The sequence below is a fragment of the Mustelus asterias genome, chromosome 20, assembly GCF_964213995.1.
Source record: "Mustelus asterias chromosome 20, sMusAst1.hap1.1, whole genome shotgun sequence".
In the NCBI taxonomy this organism is placed as follows: domain Eukaryota; kingdom Metazoa; phylum Chordata; class Chondrichthyes; order Carcharhiniformes; family Triakidae; genus Mustelus; species Mustelus asterias.
In genome coordinates, this window is record NC_135820.1 from 19,521,980 (window position 1) to 19,544,518 (window position 22,539).

A 22,539-nucleotide genomic window follows, 5' to 3' on the forward strand; every position below is an offset into this window, starting at 1 on the left:
GAGTTCTTTGAAGATGTAAGGAACATGGTGGATAATGGTGACCTTGTGGGTGTAGTATATCTAGACTTCCAGAAGGCACTTGATATAGTGCCACACAAAAGGTTAATAACAAGGTTAGCTCACATGGGATTAGGGCAATTTATTAGCTTGGATAGAGGACAGGCTAACCAATTGAAAGCAGAGAGTTGGGATAAATGGGTCTTTTTCAGACTGGCAAGATATAACAGGGTTTGGTCTTCGGCCCCAACTTTTACAAGTTTATATTCATGATTTGGATGCAAGGATAGTAGATACCATAGCCAAATTTACAGATGACACTAAAATAGGTGGGATAATAATTTGCAATAATGAAATAAGAAATTTACAAAGGATATGGATGGGTTAAGTGAATGAAGCAAAATTTGGCAGATGGAGTTGAATGTGGAAAAGTGTGAGGTTATCCATTTTGGTAAGAAAAATACAAAGGCAAATTATCTAAATAGAGAGAAACTTCAGAGTGCTTCAGTGCAGAGGGATCTGGGTGTCCTCGTCATGAATTGCAGAAAACTAGTTTGTTACTGTACAAAGCATTAGTGAGACTGCACTTAGAATATTGTGTACAGTTTTGTTCCCCTTACTTGAGGAGGGATGTAGTGGCATTAGAGGCAACTCAGAGGTGGTTCATTAGATCAATTCCAGAGGTGAGGGATTTGACTTATGAAGAGAGACTGGGCAATTTAGGCCCATACTCCCTGGAGTTTAGAATAATGGGAAGAAATCTAATTTGAGGTGTCCATGATGATAAGGAGTGATTGACAAAGTAGACTTGGAGAGGACGTTTTCTGTTTTGGGACAATCTAGAACAAGAGGTCACTGTTTTGGGATAAGGAGTAGCATATTTTGAGTTTAAGAGCCGTGGGGTTATGCTGCAACTGTACAGGACCTTGGTGAGACCACATTTGGAATATTGTGTGCAGTTCTGGTCACCTCACTACAAGAAGGATGTGGAGACACTGGAAAGAGTGCAAAGGAGATTTACCAGGATGCTGCCTGGTTTGGAGGGTAGGTCTTATGAGGAAAGGTTGAGGGAACTTGGGCTTTTCTCTTTGGAGCGGAGGAGGTTGAGAGGAGACTTGATAGAGGTTTATAAGATGATGAGGGGGATAGATAGAGTGAACGTTCAAAGACTATTTCCTCGGGTGAATGGAGCAGTAACTAGGGGGCATAACTATAGGGTTCATGGTGGGAGATATAGGAAGGATGTCCGAGGTAGGTTCTTTACTCAGAGTGGTTGGGGTGTGGAATGGACTGCCTGCAGGGATAGTGGAGTCAGAAACTTTAGGAACATTTAAGAAGCTATTGGATAGGCACATGGAGTACTTCGGGATGATAGGGAGGAAATAGCTTGATCTGAGTTTCAGACAAAGCTCGGCACAACATCGTGGGCCGAAGGGTCTGTTCTGTGCTGTACTGTTCTATATTCTATATTTAAAAGAGAGATGAGGAAAATTTCTCTCTCTCAAAGGGTCACCAGTCTGTGGAATTCACCACCTCAGAGTGCAGTGGATGCCGGGACTTTGAGTAAATTTAAGGAATAGGTGACAGGTGTTTTGTTAGAATGGGTTTGAAGGGCTATGGTGAACAGGCAGATAAGTGGAGTTGAGACCTAGATGAGATCAGCCACCATATTAAATGTTCCTAGTTCTTTTGATACAATTCATTTATCATGGTCAATCCACCCAACCTGCACATCTTTGGGGGGAAGCTGGAGCAACCGGAGGAAACCCACGCAGAAGCAGGAAGAACGTGTAAACTCCGCACAGACAGTCAGCTGAAGCTGGAAGTGAACCCAGGTCCCTGCTGCTGTGAGGCAGCAGTGCTTACCACTATGTCACCGTGCCGTAAACTACTCCTGCTTCTATTTCTTATGTTCTTAGAGCAACAAAAACTGATAAGACCCATAATAGGAGATACAAGAAGTGTGACAAGAAACTTGCCAAGGATATCAAAACGAATACAAACATTTTTACAATTCTAAAAGGAAAGTACAGTTAATTGCAATGTGAGCCCCTTGGAAACTTATAATGGTAATATTCGAAAATAAGGAAATGGGGGCCATTTTGACGAATTACTCTGCACCAGTATTTACAGCTAAGGTCGGAGTTTTGTATATCTTCAGGAAAGTAATACTGAATCAGGGATGGGATCTCATCAAAACTAATGTAAATAAAAGAACAGTAATGAAGAATATGATGATACCCAGTTGACCAAACACCAAGACAAATAGATTCCATCATAGGACTTTAAATCAAGTGTGAAAGAACTTTGCAAGTGCTCGAACTATTTCTAAAGTTCTCTTATTTTGAAACTATTCTTTTGAATTGGAAATTGACACATTGCGCTGAGCTATTTAAGAAATGTGAGAGCGGGGAACCAAAGCATTGAAGACTAGTTTACCTAACATCTGCTGTCAGGAAATTACTTGGGTCCATGATTAAGAATAGAACAACTGAACACATTGAAAAGCGTGCAAGAAACAATGTTTTTCACTGTATCTCAATACATGAGACAGTAACAAATCAAATCAAATTACTGAGAGTAGTTCTATCACATGAAGATAGCTCCAAAGTTATGTAGCAGCATGTGCTGAAAATATTGTGGATGCTGGAAATCAAATAAAGATCAAAAACCAAAACCAAAGAAATGCTGTAAAAGCTATTGATGATTATTGGTATTCTTGTAAACTGTTCTGATGAGTGCAAGAAGAAAAGCTTCAACTGCATGTTTCCTTTTTTAAACATTATGAAACAAAGTTCAAGTTAAATTATTAGTCACTAGTAGGCTTACATTCACTCTGCAATGAAGTCACTGTGAAAATCCCCCAGTCGCCACACTCTGGCGCCTGTTCGGGTACACTGAGGGAGAATTTAGCATGGCCAATGCACCTAACCTGCACATCTTTGGACTGTGAGAGGAAACTGGAGCACCCGATTATGGTAAATCTTAGAAAAGACTGGTTAAGCACCAGTTGGAGTATTGAATCCAATTCTGGGCAGCACACTTTAGGCAGGATGTCAAGGCCTTGGATGGTGGTGGCGTGGTGCTGGTGGGGTTGTGCAGGTGTGTAGAGGAGGTTTATTAGAGTGATAGCAGGGATGAGGAGCCTTCAGTAATGTGGAGAACCAGGAGACACTGGGTTTTTTTCCTCGTTAAAGCAGAGAAGGTTAAGGGGAGATTTAATTGTTCAAAGTTATGAGGGGTTTTGATCAGAGCAAACATGGTAAAACTGTTAACCTGTCAAAAGGTAGATAAGCAGAGGACACAGGTTTAAGATAATTGGCAGAAGAATCAGAAGTGACATATGAATTTATTTCATTGAATGAGTTATTATCTGGAACGCAGATTCAATCGTAACATTCAAAAGGATAAATACTTGAAGAACCAAAATCAGCAAAACTTGAGGGAATAAGTGTCACAAAAACAAAAAATGCTGCAGAAACTCAGTGGGTGGAATTTCCCCATCCCGCCTGCCGCGGGAATCGTAGCGGTTGGGACAGGACCATGCAATGGCCCGTTGACCTCAGGCAGGATTTTTCCGTCTTGGGGCGTGTGCGGCCGGAAAATCCCACCCAGCAGGTCTGATGGCATCTGTGGAAAGAGAATAGAGCCAACGTTTCAAGTCTGGATGACCCTTTGTCAGAGCTGCTGGCGAAGGGTCATCAACACTCGAAACATTGGCTCTATTCTCTCTCCACAGATGTTGTCAGACCTGCTGGGCTTTTCCAGCATTTTCTGTTTTTGTTTCAGAGTGCAGCTTCCACAGTATTTTGCCTTTATCTTACGGAATAAGTGTATTTAGGTTGGGAAAACAAAATCAAGAAGTGTTTTCCTCAAACACAAACTATCAGTTTCTAATCCTGCCAACGAATGGCCTCCAATCTTCTTCAAATAAAATGTGGTTATAAAAAGATTTAGGCTGTAATTCTCCGGCCCTGCGTGCCGAGGCTCATTTCATGCTGGGGCCCGGGAATCGTGGGGGAGGGGACATAACACAGTTTAGCTCTTGGGGCTACCAAGAATACCCGCCTTGGTATTCTCCCAGCTCCCCCCCCCCCCCCCACACACACACACACACACACACAATCTGGTTCATGCCCAGTGAGGGCGTGAACCAGATTAGCATATTTAAATATGCTGGGACGATTTGGAGCCAGATTCTCCCTGTTCCTGAGATTGTGGCTTTTGCTACCAAATAAACCTGTTGGACTTTAACCTGGTGTTGTTAAACTTCTTCCTGAGATTCCCTCCAACCCTTGAGAGCAGCGGGAACTGGGTGCAAATCACAAGTGGTCTCCACAAACCAGTTGTGATGGCCAAGCTAGGGGATTGCAGACACCATCAAAGACCCCAGATGGTCAGTAAAGTGGTTGTGTAGTGCCCCGATACTGCCCTCTGACAACCTGGCAGAGCCAAAGGGGATGAGGCTGAAGGGGGAGGGGAGGTGTTTCCTGGTACCAGTGCGTGGGTTGTGTGTGTGTGTCGGGTTGTCTGGAGATTGGGTCACCCTTGCCAGTGTCTTTAGGTCCCCACTCCAAAAAATTTCTAATTGTGGGTGAATTCAGTGAGACGCTCCCCAGGCTCCAAATCAATTTCTAAATGTGGGTGAGTTGCAAACTGAATTGCACCAAACCACCCAGCAGGAATCTCTCTGGTTTTCTTGCTTGAGAAATGCTTGGAAATGTTTTAGTACAATTCCACCTGTAATCTTAAATTAACTAAATTTTGCACCCAGTGATGTTGGTTGGATAATTTGAGTACAATGTACACACTGTTAAGATCCCAGCATTAAACCCCCTGTTTGTGCAAGGTTAATTAATAGGGGCGGCACGGTAGCACAGTGGTTAGCACTGCTGCTTCACAGCTCCAGGGTCCCGGGTTCGATTCCCGGCTCGGGTCACTGTCTGTGTGGAGTTTGCACATTCTCCTCGTGTCTGCGTGGGTTTCCTCCGGGTGCTCCGGTTTCCTCCCACAGTCCAAAAATGTGCGGGTTAGGTTGATTGGCCAGGTTAAAAATTGTCCCTGAGAGTCCTGGGATGCGTAGGTTAGAGGGATTAGCGGGTAAAATATGTGGGGGGAGGGCCTGGGTGGGATTGTGGTCGGTGCAGACTCGATGGGCCGAATCGCCTCCTTCTGCACTGTAGGGTTTCTATGTTTCTATGTTTAATTAAGCACTAAGCCAGTCAGCACCAGTGGCTGGTACAATTGGACACAACACCAAAGGCTATGAGGAAAATTAACTAGTATCCCTGCATTCACCATCATCTGGATATCATAGATGTCTGAATAGCAACTTGTGCTCATACAAGGAAGCGTCACTTACACAATTGTCTCAGAAGAGGTCTGAAGCAAAATGTTGGGATTCTTAAAAACGAGAATGAGATGGGCCACAGGGTTAGTTCTTGTTTAAGAATGAGATGCATTGTGAATTGGCACAGCTGCCTCTAGGCGAAGGGGAGATAGGAGCTACAGGTCACATCCACTAGTCACCCCGTTAGATCAGTCCTTGTGGTGTTTGATATCACTGTCATGCAATCTGAATACTAGATTATGATCTAATTACACAGGCAAAATCTGGTGCTATAATCTAGAATCAGGGCATGGGATTAGTATAAATGATTAACAGAAAAGGGGCTGAGTGGAGGTGTCTCAATTATCCAGAGGTGTGATCTACAACCAGTGGAGCAGGCTGATCTGGGATCGGTAAAAGATCTTTAGATCAGTGCAGGAAGCTGAATGGAGGTTCCCCAGATATACGCAGATATGGGTTTCAGTGGGACGCCCCAACACTGAACTCAGAATAGTGTACACACTGCGTCTGCATGAACAAAACAGTATTCCTCTGTGAAACAGGGCAGGACAAGTCCAAATAGTGAGCAAATTGAGGAGTTACGATGGGGGTAGAGAACTGAGCAATTGTGTATTAACAAGGCATTGTATTATAAACAATGAACAGCAATGAAAACCTTTTAATGTTATTCATTGATCAAGGACATTTTTTGCAAGATATCTTAATTATGTTCCTACTGCTAGTGCCTTACATAGGCAAACATTATTGCTTGTCCTAGTCAAAAGAAATTCTGCAATCAATACTATCAAAACAAAACAATGACCTGGCCATTTACCACTGTTTTGAGGACTTTGCTATGTGATAATCGGTTACCACGTTCATCTACCCTGTTCAAGTTAACTCTTTGGTTGCAAAGTGCTGTACAGCACCCAAAGGACATGATAACGCATTATATAACTGCAATCTCTCCTAGATATTTTACTGGGATTGGACTACACCCAAACCGATCTATCAGTGTGTGTAACACAAGTAATACAATACTTCCAACAATTGAACAGCCTTTTATCGCTTCTTACTAAGCTGCTGTTCAAAATAGCTGCACGCAGATACATATGTTACTGCATTGAAACACGCCATTCAGCCCAACCAGTTTCTGCTCAACAAAGATTGAAAGCAAGAACGAGCAACTAAAGCAATGACTGAACGAAAGACTTGCACTGACACAACATCTATCACAACCTCAAGAAATCCCAAACCACATTACAGCCAATGAAGTATTTCCTCATGTAATCACTATTTGAATGTCAGATAATGCAACAGCTAATTTGCATTTAGCAAGATCCCACAAACATTAATGAGCCTTGGTTTTAATGTGTCATGTGAAAGTCACAGTCTCTGCAGGTCAGTGAATAATGCAGTCTCAGAATATATTGCTCCACAGACTTCGATTTTACATCACAACCCCAGGGTTTCATCCCATAGTGAAAAGTTGAAAGTTTATTTATTAATGTCACAAGTAGGCTTACATTAACACTGCAATGAAGTTACTGTGAAAATCCCCTAGTCGCCACACTCCGACGCCAGTTCGGGTACACTGAGGGAGAATTTAGCATGGCCAATGCACCTAACCAGTATGTCTTTTGGACTGTGGGAGGAAACTCGAGCATAAGAACATAAGAACTAGGAGCAGGAGTAGGCCATCTGGCCCCTCGATAAGATCACGGCTGATCTTTTTGTGGACTCAATTCCACTTAGCCGCCCGCTCACCATAACCCTTAATTCCTTTACTGTTCAAAAATGTATCTATCCTTGCCTTAAAAACATTCAATGAGGTAGCCTCAACTGCTTCACTGGGCAGGGAATTCCACAGATTCACAACCCTTTGTGTGAGGAAGTTCCTCCTCAACTCAGTCCTCAATCTGCTTCCCCTTATTTTGAGGCTATGCCCCCTAGTTCTAGTTTCACCCGCCAGTGGAAACAACTTCCCTGCTTCTATCTTATCTAATCCCTTCATAATCTTATATGTTTCTATAAGATCTCCCCTCGTTCTTCTGAATTCCAATGAGTATAGCCCCAGTCTACTCAGTCTCTCCTCATAAGCCAACACTCTCAACTCCGGAATCAACCTCGTGAATCTCCTCTGCACCCCCTCCAGTGCCAGTATATCCTCTCTCAAGTAAGCAGACCAAAACTGTACAAAGTACTCCAGGTGTGGCCTCACCAGCACCTTATACAGCTGCAACATAACCTCGCTGTTTTTAAACTACATCCCTCTAGCAATGAAGGACAAAATTCCATTTGCCGCCTTAATTACCTGCTGCACCTGCAAACCAACTCCTTAAGATTCCTGCACTAGGTCCCTCTGCACAGCAGCATGCTGCAATTTTTTGCCATTTCAATAATAGTCCATTTTGCTCCCAGAAGAAACCCACACAGACATGGGGAGAACGTGCAGACTCTGCACAGACCCAAGCCGGGAATTGAAACCAGGTCCCTGGTGCTGTGAAGCAGTAGTGCTAACCACTGTGCCACCATGCCACCCAAAAGCTGTGTGTGCTGGGGGGAAAGGGGAGTAATAGGTACTGACCAAAAGGACAGTCAATCGGCAGGTTTACTCATTGAAAGATGACATGAATGCAGCACAGTGACAAAGTTCAAGCAGTGAGCACGGGAGTCGTGGCTAACAACTATAGAAGGAGTGAAATGAAACAATAGAGCAGGTCTAAAACAGTACACACAATCTGGACAGGGACACAGAGATTGTATCTTTGTAATTGTCTTTCATTTCCAACATCAGACTCATATTGGGTGACAAGAGGGTGTGAAACTCACCCAATAACCTCCTTGAAAGTAAAACATTACAATGATAATGAACAGATTAGGGCAGATCAAACCCTATTGTGCAAATACAGTGCAGAGGTTGAATTGCAACAGAAGGAGTTTTCCCTCAGACAAGTTCTCAATGGCACGCATTGGCTCACAAATTTGGGTGATTAAAGTTTGGGTGCTTGTTTTACTTAAATGGCTTTCCTAGAAAAATAAGCATTACCAACATTTACTTGACCACAGAAAATGAAACCTGAGTGTAGCACTCAAACAGTTGCTGCAGTGGCTGAAATACAACAACTTACACATTTTAAAACAGGCAAAAGCACTTCTCAGGAGCAAATCAGACAAATCACATTGACTAATAGCTGTTTTTGTTTTAATTTTTTAACCTGCTAATGAGTCAGCCAGTCAATTCCATCAGCAAAACATTTTAGGTATATACGAATAAGAATAGACCCTTTAGCCCTGTGAGTCTGCCTGTCATTTACTTCAATCGAGCTTGATCCATTTCAATTGAGCCTGCGTCAACAACCTTTTGAAAGAGATTCAAATCTTCACTTGACTCTCAATCATCCAAGGCTGAGGCACCAACCCTCATCTTGATCGACACCCCATCCACCACCTGAAGCCTGCACTTCCTCCACCATCTGTGTTAAATGAGCTCCAGCTCTGAGATTAAACGCTCTGGTCCTAGACACTCCCACACGGGGAAACAACCTCTCAGCATCTACCCTATCAAGCCCCTGAGAATCCTGTATGTCTCAATAAGAGCTCTGCTCCGAAAGCTTATGGTATTTGCTACCAAATAAACCTGTTGGACTTTAACCTGGTGTTGTGAGACTTCTTACTGTCTCAATAAGGTCAACTCTCATTTTTCTAAACTCCAGGCCCAATATACTTAACCTCCCACATAAGAAAATCCCTCCACACCCAGGATTAACCTATTTAATCTTATCTGGACTGCCTCCAATGCCAGTATATCGTTCCTTAGATAACGGGATCAAAGCTATTCACAGTATTCCAGGTGTGGTCACGTGGACTGCAGCGGTCCAAGAAGATGGTTCACCACAACCTTAGCACAGAAGGAGGCCATTTAGCCCATCGTGCCCATGCTGGTCAGCAAAGATCTGACTAAACTAATCCCATTTTCCAGTGCTTGGCCCATAGCCCTGGAGGTTATTGCAGTACAAGTGAATATCTAAATACTTCCTAAATGTTATGAGAGATTCTGACTCAACCCTTTCAGGCAGTCAGTTCCAGACTCACACCACCTTCAGGTGAAAAAGTTTTTTCACAATTCCCCTCTTAGCCTTCTACTTCTTACCTTAATGTATTTCCCCTGGTTATTGACCCCTCTACTAATGGAAAAAGTGCCTTCTTATCCATCCTATCTATGCCCCTCATAATCCTATCTACCTCTATCAGGTCCCCTCTCAACCTTCACTGCTCCAAGGTAAACAGCCCCAGCCTACCCAGTCTTTCCTCATAGCTCAGACCCTCCAGCCCAGGCAGCACCCTGTTAAATCTCCTCTGCACACAGTACTTCAGTTGTGGCCTAACCAGTGTTTTATAGAGTTGCAGTGTGTAATCTATGCCTCAGCTAATAAAGGCAAATATCCCATATGCCTTCTTAACCAACTTATCTACCTGCCCTGTCACCTTCAGCAATCTGTGGATATGCACTCCAAGGTCCCTCTGATCTTCAGTACTTTCCAGGGTCCTACCATTCATAGCGTAACCCTTTGCCTTGTTAGCCCTTCCCAAGTGCACTACCTCACACTTGACTAGTTTGAATTCAATTTGCCACTGCTCTGCCCACCTGACCTGTCCATTGATATCCTCCTGCAGTCTATGGTTATCTTCCTCACTATTTACAACCGTTTTTAATGTCATCAGCAAACTTCTTGATCAGACTCCCTACATTTAAGTACAAATCATTAAAGTGCATCACAGTAACAAGTGCCCTAGCACCAAGCTCTGCGGAACCCCACTGGAAACAAACATCCAGTCACAGAAACCATCACCCTCTGCTTCCTGCCTCTCAGTAAGAAGTCTCACAACACCAGGTTAAAGTCCAACAGGTTTATTTGGTAGCACAAGCCACTAGCTTTCAGAGCACTGCCCCTTCATCAGGTGAGTGGGATTTCACTCACCTGATGAAATCCCACTCACCTGATGAAGGGGCAGTGCTCCGAAATCTATGTGGCTTGTGCTACCAAATAAACCTGTTGGACTTTACCTTGGTGTTGTGAGACTTCTTACTGTGTTTACCCCAGTCCAACGCCGGCAACTCCACATCTTGCCTCTCAGCCAGGTCTGGATCCCATGGGCCCTTGCTTTCTTGACTAGTCTTCCATGAGGGACCTTATTGAAAGTCATTGCTAACATCCATATAGACCACATCAAATGTGTTACTCTCATCAACACTCTTGGTTACCTCCTTAAAAGATATGATTCCATTTTTAATCATAGAATCCCTAGAGTGCAGAAGGAGGCCATTTGGCCCATCGAGCCTGCACTGACAACAATCCCACCCAGGACTGTGGGAGGAAACTGGAGCACCCAGACAAACGCTGAGCTTAGGAAAATTGATGTTCATGATCTTTGGGCAAGGAATTCTCCCAGTGTCCCAGCCAATGTTGCTCCTGTAATTCACACTCAAAGTGTTATTCACTGGATGTGAAGTGTTTTGGGGATGTTTCTGTAAAATGTTGTATGATTGCAAGCCTTCCTGTCCTTTTAATGAATTTTGTCAGTACTGTTTTTAATCAGGAACATGTATCAACAAACTCATAGCTGCAAACACACACTCGCACATACTTTCACATTTTGAAGTTTACAACCTACAGCCCTCTTTCCCGATGAAGCTGGGCATTCCCTTAAAGGTAGGCATTTGGTGCATTGATTTTGTACTCACTGGTTATCTTGCTACAAAATTCATGAGTTTACAGATTTTAAAGGGTAATTTTTAATGCTCATTTCTGGATAAATCCTCAATGGAACAACTTGAGAAATGTAAAAGGCATTTTGATCAGAGATCAATGCGTTATTTGAGGTCCTGGGGTTGACCCAGAAAGACAGCATGACCCAGATACAGACCTGTTCCTGGGTGTGTTGCCCTGTAAAACACTCTACACTAGTTGTGTGATGTTAATCGGGAGATCAGAGTGCTGACCTGGTGATTGTATTACAATCTGCAGCCAAGTATAAAATGCACTTTGCAGCTTCCTATGCCTGCAGTTAGATGAAATGTTTAGGCACTGTTAGGCTGTCTGCCTTGGCTGAATTTAACTGAGGTATGCAAACAGTGCATGCAAAGGGAGATCTGAGTGAAACCCACATTACAGCTTCCAGTCGCTGATTACAGTGTTAAGTACTATCAAGCCAACCCCACAATATACACGAGTAAGGGGAGTGTACACAAATCACCACCCATCAACTAGTGGTAGCCCCAGTTAAAGAGATATCAGTTTAAGTCCCCATGTATTCCACACACTAAGCAGCATGGCGTTTCTGTTAGTACCATGAAGAGCATTAGTTATTTCCATCAAGATGCCTGCAAGAGGCTCTAGACAGATTGACATCACTGTGTATCAGACTATAGTGATTCAAGAGGGCATCTCACCACCACTTTCCCATGGGGCACTGAGCTTCACAATAAGTGTCAGCCTTGCCAGTGCCACCCACATCAAAATAACTAATTTAGACAATGTGTGTGGGGGGAATTATAGAAGGGTTTTTTTTGGAATGTAAATAATTCCATTCCACACAACTACTTAAAATGGATTAAAACTCAGTGAGACTGGTTTTGTTTTCCATTTTTGGACACTTCTATCATGTTCTGTTCTGTGACCAATCTGATTACAGAGAATCATAGAATCCCGACAGTGCAGAAGGAGGCCATCTGGCCCATCAAGTCTGCACCAACCACAATCCCATCCATGCCCTATCCCCGTAACCCCAGATATTTACCCTGCTAGTCCCCCTGACACTAAGGGTCAATTTACCATGGCCAATCCACACCTTTAGGATGGGGAACAACATCCAAATAAAGCTCAGCCCCACTCTCCACACATCCAATTTTCTTCATTCATTCCCCCTCCCAGCCCAGAGACCGCTACTCCAACAGCCAAAAGCTGGCTTCCTCACAAGTCATTAACCCCGTGGACTGCTCGACTGGATAAGACATCACACCCAAAATCCGCCTTCGCGTGTGTACCACTGGCTGACAGGAGGACCGTCCATAATGGGGGTGTGCTCAGATCAATACTGCGATTGTGTGGGATCAAATCGCACCTTTAATTCAAATGTTAAAACTTAAGCGCAAGGCACTGTTCAGCTTTATACAAATGGCAGAATGCCATAAGCATCAGTGAAGGTGTAGAGAGAGGCAACCCCAGACAATGCTCCCCCCTCTCTCTCTCTCTGAGCTGCTGATTGTACACTAAACTGGAGCAGAGCTGGGATCTGACTGCAGCTCCCGCCAGGAATGGGCAGAGGATTCTCCTAAGGAGCGCCTGCAATGAGCAAGCACACAGTGTGAATAAACACTTTAGCGATTCTCCCTGCACAGTACGGGCAGACTTTAATATCACAGCACAAAGACTGAGAAACGCCAGCACACTCAGACTGGTTGTGTTAATGTGAATCTTGTTCCCACCCTCATTAAACTGGGAAATCAATAATGAATCTGCTTTTGATCACAGGCCGAGTTTAAACATATTTCCAATCTTATTTACCAATGGGCAGAGTTAAAAAGTCAGAGAATTACAGCCAATAGTTTATTCAGAGCACAGACTTTCCGCATTGACTCAGAAGCCAGCCAGAGTCTCAGAGATAAGCCGGATTCCGAGCCCTCCGTGCGGGTCAGTCACTGGGTGCAAAATTGGTTCAGTCGCCAACTCTGGCTGAATGGATTCCGGGAAGTTTCATCAGATTAAACCCCCGCCCCACTCTCCCTGCCATTGGTCAGTGTACACACCCAGCCTCTTGATACACAAACAATAGGAAAGTGAATACAACTGATTGACAGGCAACAATCATCAGGCCTTTTAACTTCATTCCTATATCTATATCACTTTTTTTTTAAACTCTTTAATGTCTCTCTCATTTCTCTTTCTCGGCTTTTGATCGCTATAATCTTTAACACCTGGAGATTCCAGGGCAATCCTGGAGAGTTGGCAACCAAACACGAGTGCCAGTTTCACCCCCAGTGTGAGTGTGCAGGAGGAGAGGGTCTCACTGATACCCAGTTAGTTACATTTGGAACAAAGAACATTTCACCAAACAAAAGCACAACTTTCATTCAAGTAGAATCTAACAAACCAAACATCCCCTCCCCAAACCCAGAGTATAGAATCATCACCACAAACTGAGAGCCTAGAACCTTCACCCCAAACCTAGAATCTAGAACCATCACCTCAAACCCAGAGTCCAGAACCATCATCTCAAATCCAGAGTCTAGAACCATCACCACAAACTAAGAGCCTAGAACCATCACCCCAAACCCAGAGTCCAGAACCATCACCCCAAACCCAGAGTACAGAACGGTCACCTCAAATCCAGAGACCAGAACCATCACCCCAAACCCAGAGTCCAGAACCATCGCCTCAAAGCCAGAGTGGAGAACATCACCCCAAACCCAGAGTCCAGAACCATCACCTCAAACCCAGAGTCCAGAACCATCACCTCAAATCCAGAGTCCAGAACCATCACCCCAAACCCAGAGTCCAGAACCATCACCTCAAATCCAGAGTCCAGAACAATCACCCCAACCCAGAACCATTGCCTCAAACCCAGAGTGGAGAACCATCACCCCAAACCCAGAGTCTAGAACTATCACCTTCCCAAACACAGACCCTAGAACCATCGCTTCAAGCCCAGAAGAATAGTATGCAGGAAATCAAAAACAGAAAAATGCTGGAAAAATCTCAGCAGGTCTGACAGCATCTGTGGAGAGTAGAGCCAACGTTTCAAGTCTAGATGACCCTTCGGCAGAGCTCTACCACTCGAAACTTTGGTTCTATTCTTCTCTCAGATGCTGTCAGACCTGCTGAGATTTTCCAGCATTTTCTGTCTTTGTTTCAGATTACAGCATCCGCAGATTTTGGGTTTATACTCTGAAAGTTGATTTGATAATCGATTCTGGTCCCTCTGCTTTTCATTCATTGAGTGGACTTTGAAAGTTGGGGAGGGGGTCTCGGTTGGAGCAAGCAGTGGGTGAGAATTGCGACTTGGACAAATGCTGGGACCGGTGCGCTCTGTAAATAATTGGGTGGTGCGTTAAATCCGACTGTACAGGAGTCAGTGTGAAACCCCCAGACAATGGTGTCCTTTCCCGATGGAATCCCACCGCTGTCAGATTGAGGGGGTAGAGAGAGAGCATTCTGCCTGCCCTCTGCCCAGAACCAGCCCGGGGGACCCCGGCACCGCCCCCACCCCCCGACACAAACTTGTTGGAAAAGGCTCAGAGGGAATTAGTCTCATTCCTCTCGTTAACGTCGCCCACCATCAAATGCGGGCGTTTCCAGAGGCGGACGCTGAGTGTGGAGGGTTAGGGCGGTGTTTGCAGTGAATTGGGCACACAGGGAGATGGGACTTACCTTTCTTTATAACTCCATGGTCCTGGATTAGCAGGCTCGGTTCCTCGGCGTGCTGCAAGCAAAAATAAATCCGGATTTAAGAGCCTGGGACTCCTGGCTGGAAATAAACCAAGTCCCTGCTCTACTCCTGGCTAGCCCCACAAACATGTCCGTTTCCCCTGTCAACCCGGGCTTTATTAGAACCAGGCTGAGGTCTGAAGGAAACATTACACACAACACAGGAGGCCATTCGGCACCTCGAACCCGTGCTGGCCATCTGGACATTAATCAATTGAACAGGAGAAAAAAAAGTCTTAGAAACTATCAGAATAAAGTTAAGAAATATTATTGTTAAAAAGATATGGAATGTTTAAATGACATTCTTTCTAAAATTGAAAGCTTCCCCGAAATAATTTTGTCAGATTTTCGCTTTTTAAATAAGGTTGAGACAGGAATGTCTTTGAATGCACAGATATAAATGATATATTTAAAACGAGAATAAATGCGGTGTGAATGAATGGACGTCTCTCTCTCTCTCTCCGGCTTTCTGATTTCCCTGTACACTGAACAGGATTCATTTCCCCGTGTCTTTCCAGAGTTCCCGATTTCTGGCAAAGCCCGGCAGGCCTGTTTTGAGATAATTGAGAGAATGTGTTGGTCGACGTATCGCCAGAGTCTACCCCGATCCCTGATCATCGGAAGAAACCCTCTGTCCAAAGCTTCAATGTCACCCAGCGGCGATGTACTCCTTCACCCGAATACATCCCGTCTAGAATTACTCCACCCAAGCCCAAAAAACCCTTCCTCGTCCCGAGAATTTTAAAAACGGAGACAGTATTTACTGGGAGAGATCTGCACTGGTATAAAAACACAGGAATCTGTAAAGTGTTTTAAACCACTCCGTTCAGACACGGAAACAGTAACTGAGAGAGTCCCCCCCCAAAAAAAAACTACTGTTATCTACAATCGATTCATTAACGTTAACAATGAAATATCTTTCTAGATTTTATTTACAGAAATTATCTAATTTAAAAGGAATAGGCCAGTCGTTATCGACTTGTCCACGGGTTCTGTAAATACTTTCAGTGAGCGGCTATTATCTAAGGACAGTGACAGGATTTTAATGGATGCAGAATCGGGAGAATATCAGATCCTATAAGGAGATTAGTTATGTGGATTGTTGGACATTATCAAATCTATCCCTGAACGTCCTAACACATTAATCTACAATAGTCATCCTGTACGGTTTTTTATACAGATGCACCATTACTTCTCTCCAACACTTCAAACGGGATTCCGCTTATCTGTGCTGCTGCTGCTGGGCGGCCCTTCGGCCCTTCATTGTACAGCTTTCCCCTCTGCCTGTCGCTCTCAATCGGCAGTACAGATACAGCTCGCGGTGCTCCCGAGCCATCTCTCAGTAAATCACCGCGCTAAGTGTTCATTCCGGCAGCGCAGTAATTAAACGATTAAAAGTTAATGATTTATGTTGGGAGTAATTAGAAATCCATTATTCAGTTGCTCTTTCCGGATACTTAAAAAAAAACATCGCGAGTAAAGTCTTTAGCAGACGAATGAGGAATATTTAGGAGAACCTGTACCTCTTCCATTGAGTGCACCACATCGTGCATGTTGAGGTTTTCTGCCAAGGCTGTTTCCATGTGGTGGGTGCCGGGGATCAGGATCTCTGGGCGCCGGATTTCCCTCCTGGGCTCCAGGGCTGATAGCTGAGCCGCCAGCCCGCCTCGTTGCTGCTGGGACAGACCCCCCTCCTGGTTCTGGCGAGCCTGCCACCCCGAGTGCTGCTGTTGCTGCTGTTGTTGATGGTGGTGGTGCAGGACATTGAGGGAGTAAGGGTCGCCCAGATGAGGGTAATGGTCCGAGGACTGGCTGTAGGCTAGCGGCTGATACGGAGGGGGGAAGTAGGGCGGCTGGAACTCGGAGCTCGGGGTGTGAGACAGAGGAGGGGCGGCCGAATACAAGTGCTGGGTAACTGCCCCCAGCTGGGGCAGCCTCGGAGTCCCGTTACTGGCTCCATCGTGCCGGTCCTGGGGATATATGGAAACGTTTTCATTTAGGTTATTGACAATCTGAATTGCGAAGATGTAAAACAGGCAATTAATTGTCACTACCCTTTGCAACACATCATCCCGAGCCCAGCAAATAAACAAACTACACTATCAGAGAATGAGATCGGCGAACAAAAATCTCAGTTCAGCCAGGGCGAATTTATACACACACTCCTCGTGATTTTCTTTTAGTGAGTATTGTAACTTCAATTTCTCTTGATGCTGCTGAGATATAGAGTGGGGGTCCTGGGGGTGGAGAGGCGGTGTTTAAATATTAGCAGATGGGGGGAGATTACTACTGAACATCCCAATATTTAACAAACAAAACATTCTATTTCTGCTGGCAAAACGGCCAGCCGCTCAAACACAATCACTCCTTGACAGATAATTTCATAAACGTCCCGGCAGATCACTAATGTACTTTTTTTTAATTAATAATGTGTGGCAGGGCTGCCCTTTCGCACCGACACCCAGACAGTGAAACTACCTGTGCCCTGAGTAAGAAATGTCAGTGCGGTGTGGGCATTGAAATGAATTCCAAATCCAATCTCACTTTCACAAGTCTGGATCCGGGGCGAAAGAGAATGGCTTATTTGATGGACATCTTTCCACTCATTTCGGGCCAGAGTAACACATTGCCCAGAGAGGAACTCACAGCTCAAATAATAAACCCGCCAACAATACTGAAAAATCAAAGATATCGCTTTCTCTATCGTTCTGGAACCCGAATCGCGGGCAGCTGCTGAAAGATTTATTTTCGCATTCATAATCTGATGCAGATCAGCGGGAGGCCCACTCTTCATTACAACACACACTGAGGGGAAACAGGGGCAGACTCCAACTGGGCAGCGGCCGGATTCTCACCCAGGCAGAGTCCCGAATGAGTGTGATTCTGGGGGAAACAATGCCGGGCTTGAGGACATAGCCTTGTAAAGAGGGGAGTCCATGTGGGTCAGATTGTTCAGGGAATGTTGCAAAAGGAGACGGGACACGATGGAACACGTTGGGGTTTTATGAAATCACATTTATATATATGTTACACAGAGACTTAAAGCTGGCAAAGTTAGGCGTGAAGCCGCCTGTTAACCACCCTGTTCGAGCCGAGAGAAGGCAGAGCTCCTGTGAGCAACATTGTCTGCACTCCACACAAATCTGAGAATTCAACAAGCACCTCCAGCCTCTCTCCAAACAGCTGGAGGTGGGACAGGAGAAGAGGTGAGTTGGAGAAGGAGAAGAGCCCCTGAGTGAGAGTTTGGGGGGGGGGGGGGTGTCAGTCTCTGAAAGGAGGGAATGCTGTGTCGCTGGACGCCTCCCCTCTCCACACCTCCGCTTTCCCAGAGTCACTGGCTTTCTGTGCTGTCTGCTGGAGTGAGGAACCAGTCAAACTGGATTCTCAACTCGCAGCTCCTGCAGCCTGTCACCCCCTCACCTCCACAGAATGTTCCCGAGCAGCCTGTAAACCCTGCCCAGAACTTCATCATACTTAACAACTCGAAAAAAGGTCTTTCATGAAAAAAAATCTTCCAAGTATTGAGTGGAAATGGCGCGGTCTGTTGGAGAAGTTGTAGTTACAGAATATTGGGCTCTGGATGTCAGTTTAAGGTGTTACCCTTGCAGGTTAAGATCAGAGAAATAAGTAACCAGGAGATCAGTGAGATAGGGAGGGATGATTAGTAAAAGGGGGTAAAGTTATTTAACTGGGAGGTTTAATCAGACACAACTTTTCGAAGACGTTTCGGACAATATTGACTGACAATTCTACTTGTTACACTGAGGAACAATATCACAGATCCAGCTTAACAGGATTGCCCCTTCCCTGCCCCCGGATCGATGCCAGTTTCAAGCACATTCTCACCTCACAATCCTCTTCATATTTGACATTGTCAGCTAATTTCCACAACATGGCTTGTTTCCCCCCGCGCTGCAGCCGCCTGAAGAGCAGCCCAAAGTCTCGCAATCCTGAGCAAGCACAAGTGATGTGAAAGCTCCTCCTGTCTGCGGACTCCCTCTAATGGGGCAATCTTCCCTGGCTGCTCACTGCCAATGAGGTTGCAAGCTCCACAGGCGCAAACCCAGAGCAGGCCCCGCCCAGGGGAGGGGCACCTGTCTGTGACGTCATTGCCACGCTGCTCAGCCATTGGCAAATCAGGAGGCTCCGCTCTGAGGAGGGAGCCTATCAGCTTTCAGGAACAGTTGGGAGAGTTGAGATGGGCAGAGCGGAGGGAGCAGAGTGAAGGCCATGAGGATCACTCCCTCATTCCAGAGTGAGGGCCCTGAGGTTCACTCCCTCATTCCAGAGTGAGGAACATGAGGATCATTCCAGAGTGAGGGCCCTGAGGATCACTCCCTCATTCCAGAGTGAGGGCCCTGAGGATCACTCCCTCATTCCAGAGTGAGGAACATGAGGATCATTCCAGAGTGAGGATCACTCCCTCATTCCAGAGTGAGGAACGTGAGGATCACTCCCTCATTCCAGAGTGAGGAACGTGAGGATCACTCCCTCATTTCAGAGTGAGGGCCATGAGGATCACTCCCTCATTTCAGAGTGAGGGCCATGAGGATCACTCCCTCATTTCAGAGTGAGGGCCATGAGGATCACTCCCTCATTCCAGAGTGAGGGCCATGAGGATCACTCCCTCATTCCAGAGTGAAGGCCATGAGGATCACTCCCTCATTTCAGAGTGAGGGCCATGAGGATCACTCCCTCATTTCAGAGTGAAGGCCATGAGGATCACTCCCTCATTTCAGAGTGAGGGCCATGAGGATCACTCCCTCATTTCAGAGTGAGGGCCATGAGGATCACTCCCTCATTCCAGAGTGAGGAACATGAGGATCAGTCCCTCATCCCAGAGTGAGGAACATGAGGATCACTCCCTCATTTCAGAGTGAGAATCACTCCCTCATTCCAGAGTGAGGGCCATGAGGATCACTCCCTCACTTCAGAGTGAGGAACATGAGGATCACTCCCTCATTTCAGAGTGAGGAACATGAGGATCACTCCCTCATTTCAGAGTGAGGAGCATTAGGATCACTCCCTCATTTCAGAGTGAGGATCACTCCCTCATTTCAGAGTGAGGAACATGAGGATCACTCCCTCATTTCAGAGTGAAGGCAATGAGGATCACTCCCTCATTTCAGAGTGATGAACTTGAGGATCACTCCCTCATTTCAGAGTGCGGAACATGAGGATCACTCCCTCATTTCAGAGTGAGGAACATGAGGATCACTCCCTCATTTCAGAGTGAGGAACATGAGGATCGCTCCCTCATTTCAGAGTGAGGATCACTCCCTCAGTTCAGAGTGAAGACCATGAGGATCACTCCCTCATTTCAGAGTGAATGCCATGAGGATCACTCCCTCATTTCAGAGTGAGGATCACCCCCTCATTTCAGAGTGAGGAACATGAGGATCACTCCCTCATTTCAGAGTGAGGATCACTCTGTCAGTTCAGAGTGAAGACCACGAGGATCACCCCCTCATTTCAGAGTGAGGAACATGAGGATCACTCCCTCATTTCAGAGTGAAGGCCATGAGGATCACTCCCTCATTTCAGAGTGATGAACATGAGGATCACTCCCTCATTTCAGAGTGAAGGCCATGAGGATCTCTCCCTCATTTCAGAGTGAGGAACATGAGGATCACTCCCTCATTTCAGAGTAAGGAACATGAGGATCACTCCCTCATTTCAGAGTGAGGAACATGAGGATCACTCCCTCATTTCAGAGTGAGGAGCATTAGGATCACTCCCTCATTTCAGAGTGAGGATCACTCCCTCATTTCAGAGTGAGGAACATGAGGATCACTCCCTCATTTCAGAGTGAAGGCAATGAGGATCACTCCCTCATTTCAGAGTGATGAACTTGAGGATCACTCCCTCATTTCAGAGTGCGGAACATGAGGATCACTCCCTCATTTCAGTGTGAGGAACATGAGGATCACTCCCTCATTTCAGAGTGAGGAACATGAGGATCGCTCCCTCATTTCAGAGTGAGGATCACTCCCTCAGTTCAGAGTGAAGACCATGAGGATCACTCCCTCATTTCAGAGTGAATGCCATGAGGATCACTCCCTCATTTCAGAGTGAGGATCACCCCCTCATTTCAGAGTGAGGAACATGAGGATCACTCCCTCATTTCAGAGTGAGGATCACTCTGTCAGTTCAGAGTGAAGACCACGAGGATCACCCCCTCATTTCAGAGTGAGGAACATGAGGATCACTCCCTCATTTCAGAGTGAAGGCCATGAGGATCACTCCCTCATTTCAGAGTGATGAACATGAGGATCACTCCCTCATTTCAGAGTGAAGGCCATGAGGATCTCTCCCTCATTTCAGAGTGAGGAACATGAGGATCACTCCCTCATTTCAGAGTAAGGAACATGAGGATCACTCCCTCATTTCAGAGTGAGGAACATGAGGATCGCTCCCTCATTTCAGAGTGAGGATCACTCCCTCAGTTCAGAGTGAAGACCATGAGGATCACTCCCTCATTTCAGAGTGAATGCCATGAGGATCACTCCCTCATTTCAGAGTGAGAATCACTCCCTCATTTCAGAGTGAGGAACATGAGGATCACTCCCTCATTTCAGAGTGAGGATCACTTCCTCATTTCAGAGTGAGGAACATGAGGATCACTCCCTCATTTCAGAGTGAAGACCATGGGATCACTCCCTCATTTCAGAGTGAGGACCATGAGGATCACTCCCTCATTTCAGAGTGAGGATCACTCTGTCAGTTCAGAGTGAAGACCACGAGGATCACCCCCTCATTTCAGAGTGAGGAACATGAGGATCACTCCCTCATTTCAGAGTGAGGATCACTCCCTCATTTCAGAGTGAGGATCACTCTGAAATGAGGGAGTGATCCTCATGTTCCTCACTCTGAAATGAGGGAGGATCATGAGGATCACTCCCTCATTTCAGAGTAAAGGCCATGAGGATCACTCCCTCATTTCAGAGTGAGGAACATGAGGATCACCCCTCATTTCAGAGTGAGGATCATGAGGATCACTCCCTCATTTCAGAGTGAGGATCAGGAGGATCACTCCCTCATTTCAGAGTGAGGATCACTCCCTCATTTCAGAGTGAAGGCCATGAGGATCACTCCCTCATTTCAGAGTGAGGAACATGAGGATCACTCCCTCATTTCAGAGTGAGGATCACTCCCTCATTTCAGAGTGAAGACCATGAGGATCACTCCCTCATTTCAGAGTGAAGACCATGGGATCACTCCCTCATTTCAGAGTGAGGACCATGAGGATCACTCCCTCATTTCAGAGTGATGAACATGAGGATCACTCCCTCATTTCAGAGTGAAGGCCATGAGGATCTCTCCCTCATTTCAGAGTGAGGAACATGAGGATCACTCCCTCATTTCAGAGTAAGGAACATGAGGATCACTCCCTCATTTCAGAGTGAGGAACATGAGGATCGCTCCCTCATTTCAGAGTGAGGATCACTCCCTCAGTTCAGAGTGAAGACCATGAGGATCACTCCCTCATTTCAGAGTGAATGCCATGAGGATCACTCCCTCATTTCAGAGTGAGAATCACTCCCTCATTTCAGAGTGAGGAACATGAGGATCACTCCCTCATTTCAGAGTGAGGATCACTTCCTCATTTCAGAGTGAGGAACATGAGGATCACTCCCTCATTTCACAGTGAGGATCACCCCCTCATTTCAGAGTGAGGAACATGAGGATCACTCCCTCATTTCAGAGTGAGGATCACTCTGTCAG

The 22,539-nt window shown here is 45.6% G+C and overlaps 1 protein-coding gene across 1 annotated transcript in view; it reads right to left on the reverse strand.

The window, feature by feature from the left end:
• Positions 1-18,800, reverse strand: part of tfap2c (transcription factor AP-2 gamma (activating enhancer binding protein 2 gamma)) — an 83,092-nt gene extending 64,292 nt beyond the window's left edge. The window contains exons 1-3 of the mRNA XM_078236305.1: positions 18,661-18,800; positions 16,338-16,784; positions 14,758-14,809 (exon numbers count right to left, since the gene is read on the reverse strand). Coding sequence (XP_078092431.1) covers positions 14,758-14,809; positions 16,338-16,784; positions 18,661-18,708 — 547 coding nt within the window. The 5' untranslated portion in view covers positions 18,709-18,800. The remainder of the gene's footprint in view (positions 1-14,757; positions 14,810-16,337; positions 16,785-18,660) is intronic.
• Positions 18,801-22,539: the final 3,739 nt, after the last annotated feature.